The 23870-nt window shown below is 42.7% G+C and overlaps 1 protein-coding gene across 4 annotated transcripts in view; it reads right to left on the bottom strand.

Annotated features, from left to right (window-relative positions):
* Positions 1 to 23870, bottom strand: part of LOC141227176 (EF-hand calcium-binding domain-containing protein 4B-like) — a 143747-nt gene that overhangs the window by 47461 nt on the left and 72416 nt on the right. For 2 of the 4 annotated variants that reach the window (XM_073667209.1, XM_073667208.1), the window contains 5 exons: positions 14973 to 15063; positions 14473 to 14568; positions 11786 to 11967; positions 8765 to 8810; positions 6387 to 6478 (listed from right to left, as the gene is read on the bottom strand). In XM_073667209.1, the coding sequence (XP_073523310.1) occupies positions 6387 to 6478; positions 8765 to 8810; positions 11786 to 11967; positions 14473 to 14568; positions 14973 to 15063 (507 nt within the window). The remainder of the gene's footprint in view (positions 1 to 6386; positions 6479 to 8764; positions 8811 to 11785; positions 11968 to 14472; positions 14569 to 14972; positions 15064 to 23870) is intronic. The other 2 variants (XM_073667211.1, XM_073667210.1) reach the window with 2 other exon arrangements.

Below are 23870 nucleotides of genomic sequence, written 5' to 3' on the forward strand. Positions count from 1 at the left end.
CTTTAATTTTTAATTCTATTATCCTCGTTATTTATTTGAATGCGGGCACTCTTTTTGTACGTAGTGCCACCAAAGCAATTATGAAATAAAGGTTTTTCATCTTCTAAACAATACCTGCTCTTTAATTTTTGGACCTCATTTTTCGGTGATTTTCTCCTAATTGTCACTTTACAATTAAGCAGGGACATGTACAGGCAATAAAAACAATAAAATGTAACACATTTCAACAGTTACAGGAAGCGTGAGGGCCCTGCTCGCAAGCTTACAGTCTACACACGCTCATTAGATGCTACAGTACAAAAGATAGGGTCAGAGTCTGTTCATTGTGGCTAATGTACATGTGGATTTCCTGAAAATGCAGTGAGTCTAAAAAATCTCCAATGGCGAGTGTAAAGATTGCAATATTTCAAAAACTGTTGTGAACATTTTTCTAAAAATACATTTAACACAAAAACTTAATTTAAACAATAGGTCATTCTTTGATGATAGATTCCCTTTAATGCTTTCCAACCTTTTGAAAAATGAGATCATGTTTCTTACAGAAAAAAAAAATGATTACATTTTCAGGCTGAGTTGAGATCCAGGATATATTTTACCAACCACTGTGAACTATTGAAAGTGAAACATGAAGTGGGGGACCTAATCTGATGTAGAACTTTGACCTTGTCTCTTAGGAATCCAATTGCTTTGCATGTAACTTATATGCAAATTTATAAGTGTAGCCTTAACCTGTCTCCAATAATTTAAGCAATTTTTTTTTTATCAACTTTTGAACTGACCAACAAGGGACAAAGGAGACCACTCTAAAGTGTAATAGCTCAAAAGGGAAGCAGCCGATCAAAAAGGTTTTTGAAGAATAGAAAAAAAAAAATAGATTTTTTTCTCTGCTCATGAGCGATGTCTAATACTGCAGTGTATTTACAGACATCCTTAACGTTAAAGGGGTATTCCCGTCTCCAAAATCCTATCCCAATATATACAGTACAGACCAAAAGTTTGGACACACCTTCTCATTTAAAGATTTGTCTGTATTTTCATGACTATGAAAATTGTACATTCACACTGAAGGCATCAAAACTATGAATTAACACATGTGGAATTATATACTTAACAAAAAAGTGTGAAACAACTGAAAATATGTCTTATATTCTAGGTTCTTCAAAGTAGCCACCTTTTGCTTTGATGACTGCTTTGCACACTCTTGGCATTCTCTTGATGAGCTTCAAGAGGTAGTCACCGGAAATGGTCTTCCAACAATCTTGAAGTAGTTCCCAGAGATGCTTAGCACTTGTTGGCCCTTTTGCCTTCACTCTGCGGTCCAGCTCACCTCAAACCATCTCGATTGGGTTCAGGTCTGGTGACTGTGGAGGCCAGGTAATCTGGCGTAGCACCCCATCACTCTCCTTCTTGGTCAAATAGCCCTTACACAGCCTGGAGGTGTGTTTGGGGTCATTGTCCTGTTGAAAAATAAATGATGGTCCAACTAAACGCAAACTGGATGGAATAGCATGCCGCTGCAAGATGCTGTGGTAGCCATGCTGGTTCAGTATACCTTCAATTTTGAATAAATCCCCAACAGTGTCATCAGCAAAGCACCCCCCCACCATCACACCTCCTCCTCCATGCTTCACGGTGGGAACCAGGCATGTAGAGTCCATCCGTTCACCTTTTCTGCGTCGCACAAAGACACGGTGGTTGGAACCAAAGATCTCAAAATTGGACTCATCAGACCAAAGCACAGATTTCCACTGGTCTAATGTCCATTCCTTGTGTTCTTTAGCCCAAACAAGTCTCTTCTGCTTGTTGCCTGTCCTTAGCAGTGGTTTCCTAGCAGCTATTTTACCATAAAGGCCTGCTGCACAAAGTCTCCTCTTAACAGTTGTTGAAGAGATGTGTCTGCTGCTCGAACTCTGTGTGGCATTGACCTGGTCTCTAATCTGAGCTGCTGTTAACCTGCGATTTCTGAGGCTGGTGACTGCGATAAACTTATCCTCAGAAGCAGAGGTGACTCTTGGTCTTCCTTTCCTGGAGCGGTTCTCATGTGAGCCAGTTTCTTTGTAGCGCTTGATGGTTTTTGCAACTGCACTTGGGGACACTTTCAAAGTTAGCCCAATTTTTCGGACTGACTGACCTTCATTTCTTAAAGTAATGAAGGCCACTCGTTTTTCTTTACTTAGCTGCTTTTTTTCTTGCCATAATACAAATTCTAACAGTCTATTCAGTAGGACTATCAGCTGTGTATCGACCTGACTTCTGCACAACACAACTGATGGTTCCAACCCCATTTATAAGGCTAGAAATCCCACTTATTAAACCTGGCAGGGCACACCTGTGAAGTGAAAACCATTTCAGGTGACCACCTCTTGAATCTCATCAAGAGAATGCCAAGAGTGTGCAAAGCAGTCATCAAAGCAAAAGTTGGCTACTTTGAAGAACATAGAATATAAGACATATTTTCAGTTGTTTCACACTTTTTTTGTTAAGTATATAACTCCACATGTGTTAATTCATAGTTTTGATGCCTTCAGTGTGAATGTACAATTTTCATAGTCATGAAAATACAGAAAAATCTTTAAATGAGGGGGTTTGTCCAAACTTTTGGTCTGTACTGTATAAAGCACTGCAGTATATGTTGCCGTCAGCATGAATCTAGTGACATGTTCCTTTTAAGGAGGTTGTCCGGAATTCGGAAAAAAGGTTAAAGAGATATATTCCCATCTTTAAGATCCTATCCCAAAATGTAGTAGGTATAATAGTAATAATATTAGTAAATACCTCAAATTAGAAATGTAGTATAGTTTTTCTAATTCGCTATGTCTCTTTCCTCATGTGCAGGGCATTGCAGGACCTTAGGTATCCATGGTTACGACCACTGATATTGACAGTTAGTTAGCTTGTAGTCGTAACCATGGATGCCTAAGGTCCTGTAATGCCTGCACATGAGGAAGGAGACATAGCGATTCAGAAAAACTATACTACATTTCTAATTTGAGGTATTTGCTAATATTATTACTATTATACCTACTACATTTTGGGATAGGATCTTAAAGATGGGAATACCCCTTTAACCTTTTTTCCGAATTCCGGACAACCTCCTTAAAAGGAAGATGTCACTAGATTCATGCTGACGGCAACTTATACTGTAGTGCTTTACCGACATCCTCATCCCTGTCGCCATTGGGGCTAACATCTCCTCCAGCTCCCTTTCTGACACCTCTGTGATACAATGTCTGAAAATGCATGCTAGGCCAATCACCAGGAAGTATAGACCAGGAGTACTAGGCTAGGCCTCCTTCATACGTCCGTGTTTAAACACGTACTTGAAAAAACAGTACTGGTGCCATCAGTTTCTTCCACCAGTGTGTCATTATTGTATCATTAGTTTGTCATCCGTGTGTCCATTTTTGCCATCAGTCTGCCATCCGTGTTTTTCCAATATGACTAAATAATGAATTAAATTGCAAACTTTCTCCTTTACTTTGCAATGTTAAACACGTACAGCACACAGCTGGCACACAAATGACACACAGACACCATCCTGTGGCTGTACATGTTTTTTCACAGACCCATAGACTTGTATTGGCTCTTGTCATTCATGCTGCCAGAAAAAACAGACGTTTCCCTGTGCTTTGCACAGACACTCGGTCCATGTAAAAACACGGACATGTGCATAGCCCCATAGAATAAAAAAACGGATACCACACGTACTGGAAACACAGACATGTGCAGGAGGCCTAAGTGTGGTAATAGGAGCTATGTAATAGAATTTGTAAGAATGATTTATTTTATTTAGTAAAACAAAAAGGAGCTGCACAGAACAATTGTCCCGTGCACACCAAATAATGAAATAGTATGTAATGCTGGCGTCCCTGCACGACTCCGCTCCTCCCTCCCTGCAGGGAAGCCGACTTACTCACCACCCAGGCTGTTCTGTCATGTCCTCTGCTCTGGCTCCCACATCCCACTCTCATCGTACACCGCACTGCTCCCCTGGTGGCGCACTTAGGGCAAGTGCACTCCCGTTCTCTTAAATTGAGAGTGCGCACAATGTAGTGTGTCCCAGCCAATAGCTGGGAGGCACTTAGAACTCAAGGCACCTTCACCTGTAGGGAAGGGCCTGAGCAACAATTTCGTTTTTGCAGTCTGCTAGCAGCAAGCATGTTGTCAAGTCCCTGAACCTGCTTCTGTTCTAGTACCTGTCCCAGTTTGATCTGCTTCTGTACCTTGAACCAGAAACTGCACCTGTGGTATCTGAACCTGAAACCACTCCAGTGGTACTCGACCTTAAAACCGCTCCTGAGGTATGTGTACCCGAAACAGCTCCAGCGGTATGTGATCCTTAATCCACTCCGATGGTGCCCACTGTGCCACAGGGCCGGGCTTATCTAGGAGCGGCGTAGCTAAGCGGCTACCTGGTGTTCACTGCAGCTCCTGATGGTGGAGTCAGGCTTGAGCTGCAGGTAACCACCAGGTACCACTCCTAGATAGTCCCCGATACTGCGGCTGCTGATTCCAGGGGTCGGGTAGGTAGACACTGACACAGAGTCACAGAAAGGGCTGGATTCAGAGACTGCTATAACAGTCCGGATAAATGAAGTACAAATTCAGATACACGGATCTCGAGAACTGATTCAGGCACTGGCCACACACAGACCAAGGGAGCAGGTTCAGGAACTGGCCACACAAGGACCAGAGGTTGAGGTTCAGGCATTGGCCGCACAAGGACCAGCACTCCGGGTTCAGGCACTGGCCGCACAAGGCCCAAGGGTTCGGGTTCAGGCACTGGCCGCACAAGGACCAGGATTCCGGGTTCAGGCACTGGCCGCACAAGGACCAGAGGTCTGGGTTTAGGACCTGGCCGTACAAAGACCAGGGTTCAGGTACTAACTTCAGAATACTAGGACACGGGATGACCTGGCAACATACAGTTGCACAAACTACCAACTACTCAGAAACTATAGGGGTTGCTCAGTCACCTCCCTAATGAGGAAGGTACCTTTTATACTCAGATGCCTCCCAGCTGTTGGCTGGGGGTATTTTACCATCTGTGTGTGCTGCCCCTTTAAGAGCAGGGGAGCAGGCCGTCAGCAAATGTGGCAAGCACAGACACAGAGAGCATGGCAGGGACCATGCTTCACGACCAGGGCAGTGAGTATGTCAGCGTGACTGCATGGAGGGGAAAAGGGAACCATGCAGGGGTGCTGGCACTAGCATTTCAAACAGTGCTTGGCCAGTATACTCAATGTGTGACACCAAGGAGAAAATAAGCCACCAGCTTTCAGTCATTCAGGTGTGCCAGCACGGCTTTAGACACTGCTCACTGAAAGCACATCCTGGCTCTTTGACTGACAGCTGACTCTGCAGTGATGCACTGCTGAGCTGGCTGTCATTGCCAAGAAGTGCTAACAGCTGCTGCTCAGAGTATAGTGAGCGATGACTGTAGCCACAATGGCATGCCTGCATGACTGAAAGCTGGCGGCTCCCAGGAGACATTAATTTCACTTCTACAGGGTGCCATACTTTTAGTATAGCAGATGTGCACCTTCATAATACTATTGACCGGCAGATTAACCTTATATCTGCAAGTTAATATTATCAGACATGACCACTTCCATTTCAAGAGGTTGTCTAGGATTAGGAAAAAGATTGTTTTTTTGAGAAACATCATCATGTCTGTCTATAGACTGTATCCAGTTCATCCTAACTAACTTAAACGATAATAAGCTACAACAACAGTTACAGGCCATTGGCAGATATGGTGCTGTATATTATATTATATATATGTATAAGTATGCAACATTTGTTTTCTAATCTTGGACTACCTGTTTATGAATGTCTTCATTCACCATAAGCTATAAACCTGACAACGGTGGATTTAATTTTTTTTTAGAGTCACATTTATAGTCCCTACAAGAAATGCTTTGGATTAACTAGGAATTTTTTCCCACAATATTTTATTGACTTATGTAGTAAATTTTCACTTAAATCACCCTACCTATTATTATCTTAGTGGCACATTGCAACTTGTTTCTACAGTAAATTGCTCATATCCTCATATACAATGGTAAAACCACTAAATGGTTTGACGTATGATTTTTCTTTGTCCTTTCCCATTGCCATATTCTTGTAAAGCAGGTTTTTCCACTTAACCTTGAACCTATAATGCCATTATATGAAGATTTAATTCTGTAGAAAATGAACTTCATGAACTTGACTGTGTTGTTTCCTGCAAATGTAAAGTGTTTTCTATGAAAACATCAAAGGCCCAGAAGACAGAAAACAGTCTGAGATGGAGACTTGTTGAGGAGACTTTTTTGAGTGCATCTGGTATGAGGGTTGCAGTAAAGCACTAGTATGAATGTAAGTTAAAGGTCTTTCATACTTACAGATCTGTCGTCTCTTGTGGCTCACTTTGTACAGACTCCTGTTCATTATCTTTTTCTTTCTGAGTGGTGTCCTGGAAGAAAATCTGGTAAAACTGTATAATGCATTATGTTATATTTTTGGAATTCAAACAAAGTGAGACGTAAAAGAAAAGATGTATACAATGGGATTTATTACTTTTCTTTGCAATTTCTATTAGCCATAAACTAGCCATAAACATGCTATCAGCCTTTATATATTAGTTTTTACTCCACTTTTACTCTACTTGTTTGATTTTACAATATAGAGATGGAATAAAGCAGATGTCAATCAAACTTGTGCACGTTTGCTAATTATTCAAAAATTCCAGGACAATCTGTAAAAATGCGGCATTTTTTTCTGTGCAAAAATTGATACATCCCTGATTTTTTTCAGACTGGTGGTATATGAACAGGTCATTATAATTGTAATTATCATCATTTTATAGCCCACAATAAATGTTGGAACTGCGTTCTTATTAGTATATTGAGCTATAAACATTTGCTTATAATTTATTATGGCTTTCGAAATTTGTTGCATCAAAAGTGTGAAATAATGTTTCCGTAAGAAATTCAAAAAATGTTTGTAGTGCATTTAATGCTTTTTATTGGTTTATGACCAACAATAGGTTTTTGCCCAAAGAAAACAAAGCAAAGACCACATTAAAAGCATTGCAGAAACACACTGTTTTTGCACTAAAATGATGTGTGTGAAACCACTTTGGCTGTTGAAAATGATGGGAAAAAGGTGTTTTTAGATATGAGAATTCAGTCGGCTGGTCAGGGAACAAATTACTCAGTTGGCCATGGTCGGTCTCAATACTGGACAGATGATCGGATGTGTTGTTTGGAATCATGCGATACATGAGCCAACCCAAGTTCATCTATTTAGCTAGGCACCAAAGTTACCATACCATTCCCTTCAACCCTTCAAACAAAAAGTTATTGTCAAAAGCAGACAACCCATTGAATGCACATGACACTGCACACAGTAATATTTTCAGGGATTATGTCCTTTGATCGTAATGGTAACAGGTTGGAGATGTTGCTTTCCTGTTGGATCCTAACACATATCTGTATATTTGTTCTAGTTTATTTAAATTCATTTTCAATTTTTTAAGACATAAAATATATCAAAATATATTTGTAATAGTTGAAGAGAACCTGTCACCATGAAAATGCTGTTGAATTTTCTTGTAACTGATTAAAGGGAATCTGTCAGCAGGTTTTCGCTTCCTCATCTGAGAGTAGCATAGTGTAGGCAAAGAGACCATGAATCCAACGATGTATCACTTAGGTTAGTGGGTGCAGCCGTTCTGACATAATCAGAGCTTTGAAATTTATAAATGCAGCAGAGCTGAGAAAGCTAACCCCGCCCACACCAGGCTTTCTGTGTACACAGTCTATAGACAGTGAGCTGCTTATGATAGGAGGTGGAGTTGAACTTTCAAGCACAGGGTCAGCTAGTCAAAGCAATGTTAATCAGAAGGTGATAAAAGCTTCACTGTAAACAAACAATAGCACACAGCCGGGCTTGTAACATATCACTGAGTTCAGTGTTTTAACCCCTACCTCATGCTGTCCTCAGTTTACATATTAAAAACCTGCTGACAGATTCCCTTTAATTAAAATCTCTGCACATTCTGAGCTTAAGAGTCCAGTTGGTGGAGTGATTTACTGATTCAATATATACATAGATGCAAGGTAGCTGTCACTCACTTTGTAGCTGTCAGTCACTAAGTAGGCTGTCTGCTATATTCCTAATGCCCAGAAGGAGCAGAAATATAATAAGTACCTTTTATCAGTCTGTGGTTACCTTTTTACTTAAGCGACAGGCAGATAATTTTACCAAATAGCATTAATTAGAAAAAGTGCCAGCCTAAAGGATCCAACTTTCTAGCAGAAAGATTAGTCCAAACTTGTTTTAAATTGTGGCCTCCCGGCATCCAAAGCTGGTTCCCACAATCCTCTATGTCTCCATTTATTGGGTATGTGTGCGATATTATGATTAGTGATGAGCGAGTATGTTCGGTTAACCCTTTCAGTGAGTATGCTCGGGAGAGTACCAAGTATCTTCAGCGTACTCGGTGATATGTTTGAATCACTTGCGTGTGCATGATTTGGGACTGTTTGACAGCTTTAATACATGTGACGCATGCTTGTTTCTTAAGCATTCCTCACATGTCTTAAAGCTGTAAAACAGTTGCAAATCATGAGCACGGAGTGACTAAAACATAACACCCGAGCATCTGAACTTTTTAAACACAATTATTTTTACAGTTGAACAGTCTATATTGTAACATTGCATAGTTTATATTATGAACTTTATTATACTGTAAATGGGATAGATAAAGGCTCCTTACCTGTGCACTTGGTATATTTATTGATTCTTCAGAATCCTGTAACTCCCTAAGTGAAACAAATGTCCCACTATTTTAATATCTCATGCAAATATCAATGTAATTCAGAGCAATTGTTTTACACAGTAACTTTAGCAAACACCTCAAGGTGTAAAGATTATACTGTTTATTGGACAATCCCTTTAATGTCTAATGGGATCCGTGGGATGCGGATGAAACTGGGACAACATACTTTGTACTTCAGAGTTCTATTCAATTTTAGCTGATATATTTTTAAGAGTCAAGGGATAAAAAGTTCAGGCACTCCATCTGCTTCAGAGGGAAAAAAATGGGATTAGAAAAAAATGGATGCAACTAGGATGAAACCTGAGAAAAAAAAAATCTGTAACACTCACACGGATGTATGGATCTAGCCTTGAGGAAAGAAGTTTTCATCATTGGCTTAAATAGGTTCCTTAAGAATATTATGAAGGTTCAGTCAAGGGCTGATGTACGTTTCTAATAAGAATTGGTATTTCATAAATTAATAAAGGGAATCTGTCAGCAGGTTTTTGCTATGGAATCTGAGAGTAGCAGGACGTAGGAGCAGTGAGCCGGATTCCAGCAATGTTTGAATTACTGGGCTGCTTGGTGAAGTTTTGATAAAATCCCTGTTTTCTCTGTTGTAGATGTAGCAGTGGTCAGAATGCTGAACTGTAAATAACCCCACCCACACTCTGATTGGCACCTTCTTGTGTACATTGTATATTATTATCAGCAAGCTGCCAATCAGTGGTGTGACAGGATTTCACAGATTAGGCTGACTGTCTTGCATGTAGTACCTAGCCAGGCAGTGATAATCTACTGCAGATAAAACACTGATTGTATTGAAACTACAACACAAAGCCTAATAAATGACACAACCTAGGAATCAGGTTTTTTTGCCCTATATTATGCTGCTCTCAGATTAAATAGCAAAAACCTGCTGACTGATTGCCTGAAATTGAATTGTGGTTAATTTATTCAATCCCATATACACTACCGTTCAAAAGTTTGGGGTCACGCAGACAATTTTGTGTTTTCCATGAAAACTTATACTTTTATTTATCAAATGAGTTGCAAAATGATTAGAAAATATAGTCCAGACATTGACAAGGTTAGAAATAATGATTTTTATTAGAAAGAATAATTTTCTCCTTCAAACTTTGCTTTCGTCAAAGAATGCTCCCTTTGCAGCAATTACAGCATTGCAGACCTTTGGCATTCTAGCTGTTACTTTGCTGAGGTAATCTTGAGACATTTCCCCCCATGCTTCCTGATGCCCCTCCCACAAGTTGGATTGGCTTGATGGGCACTTTTTGCTGCTCCCACAACAGCTCAATGGGGTTGAGATCTGGTGACTGCGTTGGCCACTCCATTACAGATAGAATACCAGCTGCCTGCTTCTTCCCTAAATAGTTCATGCATAATTTGGATGTGGAGGTGTGCTTTGGGTCATTGTTCTGTTGTAGGATGAAATTGGCTCCAATCAAGCGCTGTCCACAGGGTATGGCATGGCGTTGCAAAATGGAGTGATAGCCTTCCTTATTCAAAATCCCATTTGCCTTGTACAAATCTCCCACTTTACCAGAACCAAAGCAACCCCAGACCATCACATTACCTCCACCATGCTTGACAGATGGCGTCAGGCACTCTTCCAGCATCTTTTTAGTTGTTCTGCGTCTCACAAATGTTCTTCTGTGTGATCCAAACACCTCAAACTTTGATTCATCTGTCCAATGTCTGTGTTCTTTTGCCCATATTAATCTTTTCCTTTTATTAGCCAGTCTCAGATATGGCTTTTTCTTTGCTAGTTTGCCCTGAAGGCCAGCATCCCGGAGTTGCCTCTTCACTGTAGGCGTTAACACAGGCGTTTTGCGTGTACTATTTAATGAAGCTGCCAGTTGAGCAACTGTGAGGCATCGGTTTCTCAAACTAGAGACTCTAATGTACTTGTCTTGTTGCTTAGTTTAGCAGCGGGGCCTCCCACTTCTCTTTCTACTCTGGTTAGAGTCTGTTTGTGCTCTCCTCTGAAGGGAGTAGTACACACCGTTGTAGGAAATCTTCAGTTTCTTGGCAAGTTTTTGCATGGAATAGCCTTCATGTCTAAGAACAAGAATAGACTGTAGAGTTTCACATGAAAGTTCTCTCTTTTCTGGCCATTTTGAGAGTTTCATAGAATAAGCAAATGTAATGCTCCAGATTCTCAACTAGCTCAAAGGAAGGTCAATTTTATAGCTTCTCAAATCAGCCAAACTGTTTTCAGCTGGGCTAACATACTTGTGCAAGGGTTTTCTAGGGTTTTCTAAACATCCATTAGCCTTCTTACACAGTTAGCAAACAGAATGTACCATTAAAACACTGGAGTGGTGGTTGTTGGAAATGGGCCTCTATACACCTATGTAGATATTGCAATAAAAAACAAGACGTTTGCAGCTAGAATAGTCATTTACCACATTAACAATGTATAGAGTGTATTTCTGATTCATTTAATGTTAGCTTCATTGAAAAAAATGTGCTTTTCTTTCAAAAATAATGAAATTTCTAAATGACCCCAAACTTCTGAACAGTAGTGTATGTTAATAAATATTATTACTGTTGGTATTAGTCAATTGTGCAATTTTTGGAATTTTAAAAAACAGTAGAAACTTGTTAGTGTTGCAAATAAGTTTAGCATGAAGAAATGTAAGGGCTTATGCACACCGGCACAGAACCCTTATGGCACCCTTAGTAAGCCTCCACAAACTGCTGTTCAGACTGTGTAAAAACCTGTGTAGAGATAATCTCTCCATTGCTAAATCTCCTTATCTTCACACATACAATGTCATACTGAACACACGCTGACTTCAGATGGGAGTCGACAAAAAAAATGTCTACATCTGTGTGAAAGCGGAGGCATACATTGGCATTGGTGCTAATGTACCTGTATGGAAGTCCTATGGATCTGTACAAAACCGAGCTGCAATGTGACTGTGTGCATGAGCCCTAGGACTATTTTTCACTCACTTTTCATGTTCATGTTGAATCATTTTCTGCTTCATCTCACTCAGGCAATCTTTAGCTTCAGACAACTGATCACGAATTTTCTCCAAATCGAATTCTAAATCTTGATTGGTTCTTTTCAACTTCTCATTCTCTGACTTTGTAATTTGTTCCATGCTTCGTAGGTTGGAAAGTTTTTTTTCTAACTGTAACAACCAGCAATTAGTCTTCGTAATATGATTTATTATACCCAATTATATCTCTATTTTTTTTCCAAAATTAGGCATGTCTGGAAATGTAGAAGAAGATGACTACACATGGCCCTGATCAGAAGGTGTATGCACATGAAGTACAAAATCTGTGTCTGGGCCTACTATAACTCTGACCAACACTGTATATAGGACATTTAAGATTAAAGTACTGAGATATCTCACTATAACTCCCTAACTATGCAATTATCATTAATATTTAAGAGGCTATCCACTTTAGGGGGACATTTTTTTTATTTAAGTACACATATTTGAAAATAAAATTATTTTTTGCCAGGGATTTCATTAAAGGGAATCTGTAAGTAAGATAAACTCTCCTAAGCCATCTATATGGGCATGGAAGCTGAATAAAATGATACCTTGATATCTGTGATCTGATGTCTTATTCCAGTGAAATCCACATTTTCTTATATGTAAACGAGCTGTACAGAACTATGGGACGGACACAGATCTGCAGGAGAATCTGCCTTCAAAGATTATTTTAAATGAGAGGCGGCGATACCAATGTGAGACATAGATCATGATACTAGACTGTCTGTCATTACATGGCTTACACTAGTAATGTCTCCTTTCATTTAAAATAAGCACTGGAGGCAGATTCTCATGCAGATCAGTGTCCGGCACATAGATCTTAAAAGCTCCTTTACATATAAGAGAAATGTGAATTTCTCTGCAATAAGACATCCCCGCCCCCTCTCTGTTAGAGTCCCTCAAGGCTCTGTCCTAGGACCCCATCTCTTCTCAATCTATACCCTTGGCCTGGGACAGCTCATAAAATCTCATGGCTTCCTGTACCATCTGTACACTGATGACACCCAGATCTACCTCTCTGGCCCAGATGTCACCTCTCTGCTGCCCAGAATCCCAGCATGTCTATCAGTCATATCCTCCTTCTTTTTCCTCCTGTTTCCTCAAGCTCAATGTGGACAAAACTGAACTCATCATCTTTCCCCCATCTCTCGTATCTTCCCCATCTGATCTTTCTATCACAATAAATGACATCACACTTTCCCCTGTACCGGCAATCCGCTGCCTCGGAGTAACCCTTGACTCTGCTCTGTCCTTCAAACCTCACTTCCAAGCTCTCGCCACCTCCTGTTGCCTCCACCTCAAAAATATTTCTAGAATTCGTCCTTTCCTCAGCCCTCAATCTACTAAACTGCTTGTGCATGCCCTCATCATTTTCCGCCTCAACTACTGCAACATCCTCCTCTGTGGCCTCCCTGCTAACACTCTCGCACCTCTCCAGTCCATCCTTAACTCTGCTGTGTGACTGGTTCATCTCTCGCCTCGCTACTCCTCTGCTACCCCCCTTTGCAAATCGCTTCACTGGCTCCCAATTGCCCAGCGTATCCAGTTCAAACTACTAAGACTGATCTAAAAGCCATCCATAACCTCTCTCCTCGTTACGTCTCTGAACTAATCTGCCATACATCCCCTTACGTAATCTCCAGTCCTCCCAAGACCTCCTTCTCTCCTCCACACTTATTCGGTACTCACCCAAAATCCAAGATTTCTCCCGAATATCCCCCATCCTATGGAATTTTGTGCCTCAACACGTCCGATTATCCACCACATCCGGATCCTTCAGACGGAACCTGAAAACCCATCTCTTTAAAGAAGCCTCCAGCCTGCCATGACCTTGCCTGCTGCCACCTCAACAACACCGGAACTACTGCAACCCCCCCACCTACTGTCTCCTTCCCCAATCCTGCAGAATGTAAGCCCGCAAGGTCAGGGTCCTCTTCACTCTGTACCAGTCTATCATTGTTAGTTTGTTTACTGTAAGTGATATCTGTATTTGGTATGTAACCCCTTCTTATGTTCAGCACCATGGAATCAATGGGCTATATAAATAAATAATAATAATAAATAGCAGATATCAAGGTATCATTTTATTAAACTTTCTATGACCTACATTCCCATATAGTTGGCCTAGGAAGGTTGATCCTACTGACAGATTCCCTTTAAAAATATTGCAGTGTTTGTTATCTCTAGTTTTTGTGTGTTCTGCTGTATTTCTGGCTGCAGAATGAGTTAATTGAGAATCCTTCAGTGAGCACATCCTAACAGGAGAATTTGTAATTCTTTTTTTTTTGTCTTTTTTTGAGCTCCTTTCAGCTGATTTACAACCACAAGCCACATCAAAGTTTAATGTGCAGGGAAACAAACAGCCTGTAAAAGCCAAACGGTGTTTATTTTTTTTTTTATGAAAAACAATTGTAAAAATATTTTTTATCCCCAAATACATGCATTGAAATAAAAAAAAAGATCTCCAAAGGTGAACAATAAAATTATTAATAGCAACATTCCATGATAACCATAACTGATAAACTGTTGGTATTATATTACATGCGTGTTTCTGTCTCATTGAATTAAATTGTTTAACATACGACTATTGTATTTGCAATTTAGATGAATATTTCTATTCAGATGTCTTACTTCATTTTGAACAGAAATCAGCTGCTGCACTTCTTTATTTTTCACCTGTATGGTATTCTTCATTTCTTGATTGTGGATACTGCTACGCGTATTACTCTAGAAAAGTAGTAGAAATAAATAGGTTGCCTTCAATTAATTTTCCTACTCCACGTAGAGGAACACGCCACTACATGCCTCGTCTGATTTATTAAGAGGCGTGAGCCACATAATGAATTAGGAGTATCTGCTCCAAAACGCCCCCTGGTCAAGACTGGCGAGAAAATTGCCGAACTTGATGAATCGCCTCCTTCAACTTCAAATAGACTTTTCTCCTTCACTCTGGTATATAGAAGAGTTAATGACGCTTCACTTGACCCAGGATGGTCACTAACCATTTTTTTTGCATTAAAATATTCTTCGTTGTTTTTTTCTTAATAGTGTTGTTTTGAACAGCATTGAAAATTACTGGATGCGCAAAATTATTTTCCATACTTCTAATGAAAAAGTAAAACATCACCTACCTCATTGGTTAATCTATTAATTTCTTCCCGCAGTTGCTGTTCCATTTCATCATACAGACGCTGCACTTCTAGATTATGTTCAGTAATCCTCCTGCAAAAAGAAATGGGCGTTTTAATGATGAAAATATAGACAGTATAGGGTTTAAAGCAAGTTTGAAAAATTGTATTGGTGAACAACCCAAATAATAACATTACGTGGAAATCAAATAAGTTGTATACAATTTTTTTATCGATGATACTGAATTCTCCAAAAAGAATTATATAATCAACTGGGAAAAGGACATTAAGCTTTCTCTTACTTCTGAGCAATGGCAAAATAGTCTTAACGTCAAGCATTCATCAAAGATCTGTACTACTATAAGCTATATGTTTATATAATCTTTATGAACAGATTCCTGCTAATTAGTGATGAGCGAGCATGCTCGCTACTGCTCAGTACTCGCCCGAGCATCTCACTGCTCGAGATGCTTGGCGCTCGCCGAGTATTTCCGGTTGGCTCGGGAGGGAACTCTGGTCCCCTCCCTGCATGTTTGGCGCTCTTTAGAGAGCCAATGAACATGCAGGGATTGCCTGCCATGCACTGTAATGCCGTAGCAATGTTGGTTGTGGGCATTACAGTGACTGGCTGGCCGCACAGCGTCATCAGGTGTATATCAGACCTGGCGCCGCCATGCTCGTCACAGTCACTCCGGATCAGACAGTGTAGGAAGAGCTGCTGCTGCGTTAGGGAGAGATTTGATTGTGTATTAGGTAGTGTAGGGAGAAAAACCGTACATTACACATATCCATCTTAACAAACAGTCCTTCTGAGGACTAATCCATCTGCAGAGATATCAGGCAGGCAGTGTATATAGCAGACTGCAGTGCATATAGCACAAGAGGCTCCATTCCAGTTCTGCCTTCTGCTGCTGTTAGATATTTCTATACAAAGGCCCAGGTCTCAGGGGCCAGGAATACTTTTCTTTGGATCTTAATCCTCATTACTTGCTTAAAAAGCAATCCAGAGAACACGGTTTTTCTGTGCCATTTGCTTGTTGGCACTGCAGAATACAGCCAGGTCCTTTCCATATTACAGCGCTAGAAATCCAGCTATTTAAAACTGTGTTTTCTCTGTCAAACGGATCACATATACGCTGTCAGAAAATACTGCCATTTCTGGCCTCCATTAAAAATTTCCTTTAGTGTGTCAGTGAAGCAATTCACACCAGTTTGCTGTTCAAACTACTTACCTATAGGCCAGGTATTTAAAACTCTGTTTTCTCCGTCACATGGATCACATATACGTTGTCAGAAAATACTGCCATTTCTGGCCTCCATTAAAAATTTCCTTTAGTGTGTCATTGAAGCAATTCACCGCAGTTTGGTGTTCAAACTACTTCCCTACAGGCCAGGTAATTAAAACTCTATTTTCGTATATAGTAGAAGACATGAGTGGAACATTGGGTAGGTTAAAAATTGCTGATCCAAATGTGGAAGGGAAGGAAGCTATAGAACGTGTCGCATAGGTGGGAGGAGCTATAAGACACTGAAATAAATAAAGACAGAACTAACAAGGTCGCTGTACATAGGTATTCCTGTATGTCTGGGATGAGGGAGGGCAGTTGGGGATTATTCTGTTAAACTGTTTTCTGTTTTTTTTTTTTGCTTGTTTTTCTCGCTGAACATGATATTCAAAAATCTGGAATAATACTATTGATCAACGATGTTACCTTTGCGAGAGATGTACCTTAATGTATCCAGAGTCCAATACTTGGAACACAGTTGTATAAAGTGAAAATTTCAATAAAAAGTGTTGTTAAAAAAAAAAACTCGTTTTCTCCGTCACACGGATCACATATACATTGTCAGAAAATATTGCCATTTCTGGCCTCCATTAAAAATTTCTTTCAGTGTGTCAGTGAAGCAATTCACAGCAGTTTGCTGGTCAAACTACTTACCTACAGGCCAGGTATTTAAAACTGTGTTTTCTCCGTCACACGGATCACATATAAGTTCGCTCCAAACTCAGTAATTTGTAGAGAGCGTGGAAGATACTGTTCTCCATTTAAAATGGGCAAGGCACGTGGCAAGGGACGGGGAACAGGACGTGATGGTGATGGTGCATGCAGAGGCCGAGGACAAGGACATGGGCAAGCTGAAATTGTACCACAACAAACACCCACATCTTCTCGCCTGACCTTCCTGTCCCAATTTCTAGGGGATCGCAGCACACCACTATTGAACCCAGAGCAGTGTCAAAAGGTTGTTGGTTGGATAGTGGATAATGCTTCCAGTCACTTAGCCACCACCACCACCACCCTGTCTTCCACACGGTCAAGTCTCAGTAGCTGTGAGTCTGGACCGCATATTCCTCACCCTGATCCTTCTTCCTCCCACCATGCCGAGTACCCAGAGACAACTGATCCCACACTTGGACACTCTGAAGAGCTGTTCACTTTTCCATTTATAGATTCGAGCCTCTCGACCGGTCCACTTGAAGCGGGGCAAGAGGAGATCGCGCGTAGCGATGCCCAAATATTTGAGCAGCCACGGTCACACGAAGGCGACGGTGGGAAAGTGTCACAAGAGGTGAACGATGATGAGACACAATTACCAGAAAGTCAGGAGGAGGACCAGGGTGTGGAAGTGGAAGACGAGGTGGTGGATGATATACTAACTGACCCAATCTGGCAGGAGGACATGAAGAGCGAGGACAGCAGCACACAGGAGAAGGGAGGCAGAGCACCCCAACAAGCAGGAAGAAGAAGTGTGGTGGCCGCAGGCAGAAGGCAGGCAACCGTTCCCCGTAACACCAACACGAAGGAAGTTGCCAGTACAACTGTTAGGTCTTCCCGAGTCTGGTTGTTTTTTAAAGACTCTGCCAATAACCCCAAAAAGGCCAGTTGCACCACCTGTCAGGCCAGCATCAGCAGAGGTGGCAAAACGACCAGCCTGACCACCACCAGCATGATCAGGCACATTGCAGCAAAGCACCCGAATTTGTGGGCCAAACCCCAGGGTCCAGGAACAGTGTCCGTGGGTGGCACCATTGCTTCTTCCGCTGTTGTGCATGCAAGCCAATCTCCTGTCCATGGTGCATGTGAAGACGCCTCCTGCCCTGCACCTGTCGTTGCACACTCTCAAGTAGCAGCATCAGGAAGCACGTCCATGTCCTTGTCCCAGTGCAGCGTTCAGTTGTCGATACCCTAGTCCTTGGAACGCAAGCACAAATATGCAGCAAACGCCCCACAGGCCACACTACTAAATTCTCACATTTCACCACTGCTTGCGCTCGAAATGTTGCCTTTTAGGCTCGTGGAGACGGAAGCATTCCTCAACCTAATGGTGGAGGCTGTCCCTCGGTACTCGGTCCTCAGCCGCCACTATTTCTCCCGGTGTGCCGTCCCCGCATTACACAAGCACGTGTCCCAAAACATTAGCCGTGCTCTCAACAACGCAGTTACCGGTAAAGTCCACCTAACCACGGACACGTGGACAAGTGCTTGTGGGCAAGGACCGTACATCTCGCTGACAGCACACTGGGTTAACATAGTGGAAGCCGGGACCCAGTCGGACCTTGGGACGGAACACGTCCTCCCGACACCAAGGATTGCGGGCCGTAGGTCAATCAGGGTTGCCCCCACAGTCTATAGTTCCTGCACCTCATCCTCCTCAGCCTCCTCCTCCTCTTCTGCCTCCATCTCCGAAATGACCACATCAGTCACAAGCTGGAAGCACTGCAGCACTGCCTCAGGCAAGCTGCAACAGGCTGTGCTGAAGCTAATATGCTTAGCTGAAAAACCGAACAATGCTGAAGAGTTGTGGACAGCTCTGAAAGAGCAGGCAGATCTGTGGCTCACACCGCTGAACCTACAGCCAGGCATCATCATGTGTGACAATGACCGGAATGAGGTTGCGGCTCTGAGGCAAGGCGAGCTCACACACGTACCATGCCTGGCCCATGTGCTTAACCTCGTGGTTCAGCGGTTTCTCAAATCCTACCCGGAGCTGCAAGATCTGCTTGTTAAAGTACGCCGCCTGTGTGCCCATTTTAGAAAGTCAGCTACAGCTTCCGCCGCCCTTGCCGTGCTTCAGCAGCGTTTGAAACTTCCGGCTCACAGACTGGTGTGTGATGTCCCCACGCATTGGAACTCTACACTGCAGGTGTTGGGAAGGATTTGTGAGCAGAAGAGAGCAGTTGTTGAGTGCCAGCATCAACAAGGCCGTCGGTATTCAGTTCAGACTCCACACATAAAACCTCAGGAGTGGACATGGATGTCAGACATATGTACCATCCTCCAAAACTTTGAGGACTCCACCAAGATGGTGAGCGGCGATGACGCCATAATTAGCATCACCATCCCGCTTCTCTGTCTTCTGAAGCGCTCTCTGTTCACAATCAAAGAGGATGCATTGCAGGCGGAGCACGATGAGATGGAGTAAGGAACCATTCAGGGTGATTACACACAGCCAAGCCTCATCTCATCCCAACGTGGATTGGGTGACAATGAGGAAGATGAGGAGGAGGAAGAAGGACAGGAGCTAGTTTCATGCACTATAGACGGTACTACCTGCACAGCTGTCATACCGTCTGTTCAGCGTGGATGACCAGAGGACAGGGAGGAGGAGGAGGAGAGCATGGTCAGTCATCCTCTTGGTGAAGACATGGAAGTCTTGCCTGTTAGCAGTCTGGCAAGCATGGCTGAGTTTATGTTACGCTGCCTTTCCCATGACCCTCGCGTTCTCAAAATTTTGGGTGACAGTCATTACTGGTTGGTGACACTTCTAGACCCACGCTACAAGGAGAACTTTCTATCTCTTATTCCTGAGGCGGACAGGTCTACAAAAATGGGGCTGCACCAGAAGGCCCTTGTTGCGGAACTATTAAAGAAATTCCCATCTGAAAACGCTGGCGGCAGAGGGCACACTTCGTTGGACAACCAAGGAGTACAGGCAAGAGAGACACAACTTCAATACAGCAGAGGCAGGGGAACACTGTCAAAGTTCTGGGAGAGTTTTCTCAGACCCTCCCATCGCACAGGCCCTGAGGCGCGAGGTACTCTCACAAGGAGTGCAAAGTTTGCGAAGATGCTGAGGGAGTACCTTGCCAACCGTACCAACGTCCTCCGTTATCCCGCTGTGCCTTATAATTATTGGGTATCCAAGCTGGATACGTGGAATGAACTGTCTCTCTCTGCCGTGGAGGCCCTTTCCTGCCCTGCCACCAGCGTTTTATCACAGCGGGTTTTTAGTGCCGCTGGTGGAATTATAACTGATAAGTGCATCCGCCTGTCAAATGAAAATGCTGACAGGCTGACTCATAAAAATGAACAAGGGCTGGATTGGGCCAGACTTCTCAACACCACCGAATGATAGCAGCATAACATAAACTCAAATCCAGTGTCTTTTCTAGGAGGTGTATTTCCATGCACCTTTTCACACCCACAGATAGGTATACGCTTCCTGATTTTGGCTATTTGCTCTTGTCCTCCTCCTTCTCCTCATCCTCCACCACCATATCACCAGGGTGACCGTGGTCCGTGATGCAACACCCACATAATGTTTTAAAGGGTGTTTATGATGCCCGTAAAAAAAATTTTTTTATACAGTATGTTCATGTATATCCCCCAGGGGTAAATGTTTGTCAGCCCATACACTGAGTGCATGGGCATTACAAGTATAGGAGGCCCACTCCTTTCTAATGGGAACATTTTTTATGAGGCCCTCCTCCACGTCTCTTCCAAGGATCATTGAAGTGCCTCCAAATTTTTGGCAGCCCTTGCATTCACTGCATAGGCCAACACTATGGGAGACTCTCTACTTTCTAATGGGAATTTGTGGTTACTGTGGCCCTGCTCCATGTGTCTTTAAATTCTTAGTGGGGTTTTTCCTAAAATTGGTCAGTCGTTGGACTCACTGCATACCCTATAACTGTATAGCAGACCCTCTCCTTTCTAATGGGAACATGTCGTACCTTGTTACTGTGGCCCTGTTCTATGTGTCTTTAAATTCTTAGTGGGGTTTTTCCTAAAATTGGTCAGCCGTTGCACTCACTGCATACCCTATAACTGTATAGCAGACCCTCTCCTTTCTAATGGGAACATGTCGTACTTGTTACTGTGGCCCTGCTCTATGTGTCTTTAATTTCTTAGTGGGGTTTTTCCTAAATTTGGTCAGCCGTTGGACTCACTGCATACCCTATAACTGTATAGCAGACCCTCTCCTTTCTAATGGGAACATGTCGTACCTTGTTACTGTGGCCCGACTCTATACGTCTTTCATTTCTTAGTGGGGTTTTTGCTCAAATTGGTCAGCCGTTGGACTCACTGCATACCCTGTAACTGTATAGCAGACTCTCTCCTTTCTAAATGGAATTTGTCGTTACTGTTCTTAGTGGGGTTTTTCTCAAATTTTGGCAGCCCTTGCAGTCATAGCATGGGCATTACCACCCGCTCCTTGATAATGGGAACATTTTTTTTACTGAGACCCTCCTCTATGTCTCTTCAAAGGGGTATTGGGTTGCGTCCAAATTTTTGGCAGCCCTTGCAGAGGGCTGATGGCTCTCTAACTATAGCGAGGGCCGACTGCTGCCTTTTAAGAATAGTAAGGGCCATCTGATGGCCCTATAAAAATAGGCTTTATGACATTCAGAGTCCCTCCATCATAAATAAAACAGGATGTGTCTGATGATGTGTCACACACCACATTGCCAGATAAGGTTGTAAAATGTTAAAATGACATTTCCCGGTGAATGCATTTGTCTTAAAAAATAACGTAAAAAAAATAAAACAATAGGATCTTTCTTTAGTATAAAAAACAACGACACCAATTTAACCTCAATGTAATCACATTGTTCAGCTCATGCACCTCCTCCTCCATCTCCGAAATGACGGAGAAATGACAGCCGGGGTAGATACGGTTTCCCTCTATGCCTGTCCTTTCACCGAGCTAAAGAATATGGCTGTGGTGAAATACAACTCTCACTGAGAAGCTGTTTCAGATTGAAAAACATTGTGCCCACCAGAGGATTTGGTTCTGAGGGATAACCTTTCTCACCCGCTAAAGAGCCCCATAGCAGCTGCAAAGTTAGCGCTATCATGAACTCTCCTGAGGTAGAAGCCAAGGCACACCAGAGGATTCTCTGGTGGGACCGTTCAACCCTGCCGAGAAGCAGTCCTTGCTAAGAAAAGTGTGTGGGAAGGTTCCCGGACACTCTATTTTTACTGAGGAGGAAACACACGCAAACACAGGGAGAACATACAAAGTCCTTGCAGATGTTGTCCTTGCTGGGATTTGAACCCAGGATCCCAGCGCTGCAAGGCTTCAGAACTAACCACTGATCCAATGTGCTGCCGTTCACCCTCTAATATCTAACAGGCTCGAGAAACTTGCACCTACTGCCACTCTATCTTCAGCTCCTTTGTGAGAAAATGTATTTGGGCAGCCACTCAGTCTACCAAATAAAATTCCTGAGAAGTAAATTGGGGATGGCTTCGCTACTGGTACTGGGGGCAGTGCTAATACCATGGCGTTGTACCATAGTTTGCTGGAAATATTCCAGGCTGGTAGGAGGCAAGCAAATTCCCACAGAAAAGTACCTGCAGTAATGTTCAGGCCACATTTCAAATGCAAGCAGCTTTAGAGGACTTCCTGGGAGAAATGACACACAGGGCAGGTATGGTTTCCCTCTATGCCAGTCCTTTCACCGAGCTAAATACAACTCTCAGCAAAAAAAGTTGTGGACTGGCTCCGTACCGTCCCTGGCCACATTCACCTGTCCACGTGTTTGTGGTTAGGCGGTCCTTCCCAGTAAGTGCAGGGCACGGGTAATGTTGTGGGACCCGTGCTTGTAGAAGGCGGAGGCGATACCGGGAAATATAGTGGCGGCTGGGGACCGAGTATGGACACCCGGCCGCCGAAGGCATGAAGTTGTGAAAAGCTTCCGCCTCCACGAGCTTAAAAGGCCATATTTCAAGTGCAAAGAGCTGCCCAGAAATCTGGCAGTTTAGTGTTGCAGCCTGTGGGTGGGTGGGTGGCTGCCTGCATACTTGCGCTTGCATTCCAAGGAATGAGGTAGGGACAACTGAACGCTGCAGTGGGACAAGGACATGGACGGTGATTGTTGCAAGTCTGCAACGACAGGTGCATGGCGGGAGGCATCTTCGCATGCACCAAGGATCACTTATAAAGGGCACACTTTTAGGCAGTGACCTGGAAGTCAGAGATGCTTCCAGAGGTCTTCCCTGTGCTGTTCCCATGTCTTTTCAGCACTGTATGCATGTGTCTGATGATATGTCACACACCACATGGCCAGATAAGGTTGTAAAATGTTAAAATGACATTTCCTGGTGAATGCATTTGTCTTGGTTGAAAGCAATGCAAAAGTGCAAAAATGCATCAAAAATGCTGAACATAGCCCAAGTTGTGGAGGAGTATTTTTGTTTTTGGTTATTTATTTTGCCTTATATACAAGTCATTACTCTGGAAAGGATGTTCCTTAACATATTTCCCAGGAAAATCCATTTTGGTTTCGTTTTTGTATGTTTTATTGTGAGTCCGTAAAAGTGGCGTAATACTCTGACCACGTTGCTGACAGCAGTGATCTGGGAGTCAGAGATGCTTCCAGGGGTCTTCCCCATGCTGTTCCCATGTCATTTGAGCACTGTTCCCATCGATTTGGGCATTTTTTAGGCCCTCTGCAGACCGCCGGGGGGAGCCGCCTGAAAAATGCTCGAGTTTCCCATAGACTTACATTGGGCTCGTTGCTCGGGTCGAGCAACCGAGTATTTCAATTTGCTCGACCCGAGCAATGAGTACCCGAGCATTTTAGTGCTCGCTCATCACTAATGCTAATGTAAACAACTTGTTTCCTTTATATAATAAAAGATGTCAACATTCAAATAAGATATTTTCCCTTCC

Source organism: Phyllobates terribilis, unplaced genomic scaffold (genome assembly GCF_046119375.1).
Source record: "Phyllobates terribilis strain yellow unplaced genomic scaffold, ASM4611937v1 Scaffold_2__4_contigs__length_985480577, whole genome shotgun sequence".
Classification (NCBI taxonomy): domain Eukaryota; kingdom Metazoa; phylum Chordata; class Amphibia; order Anura; family Dendrobatidae; genus Phyllobates; species Phyllobates terribilis.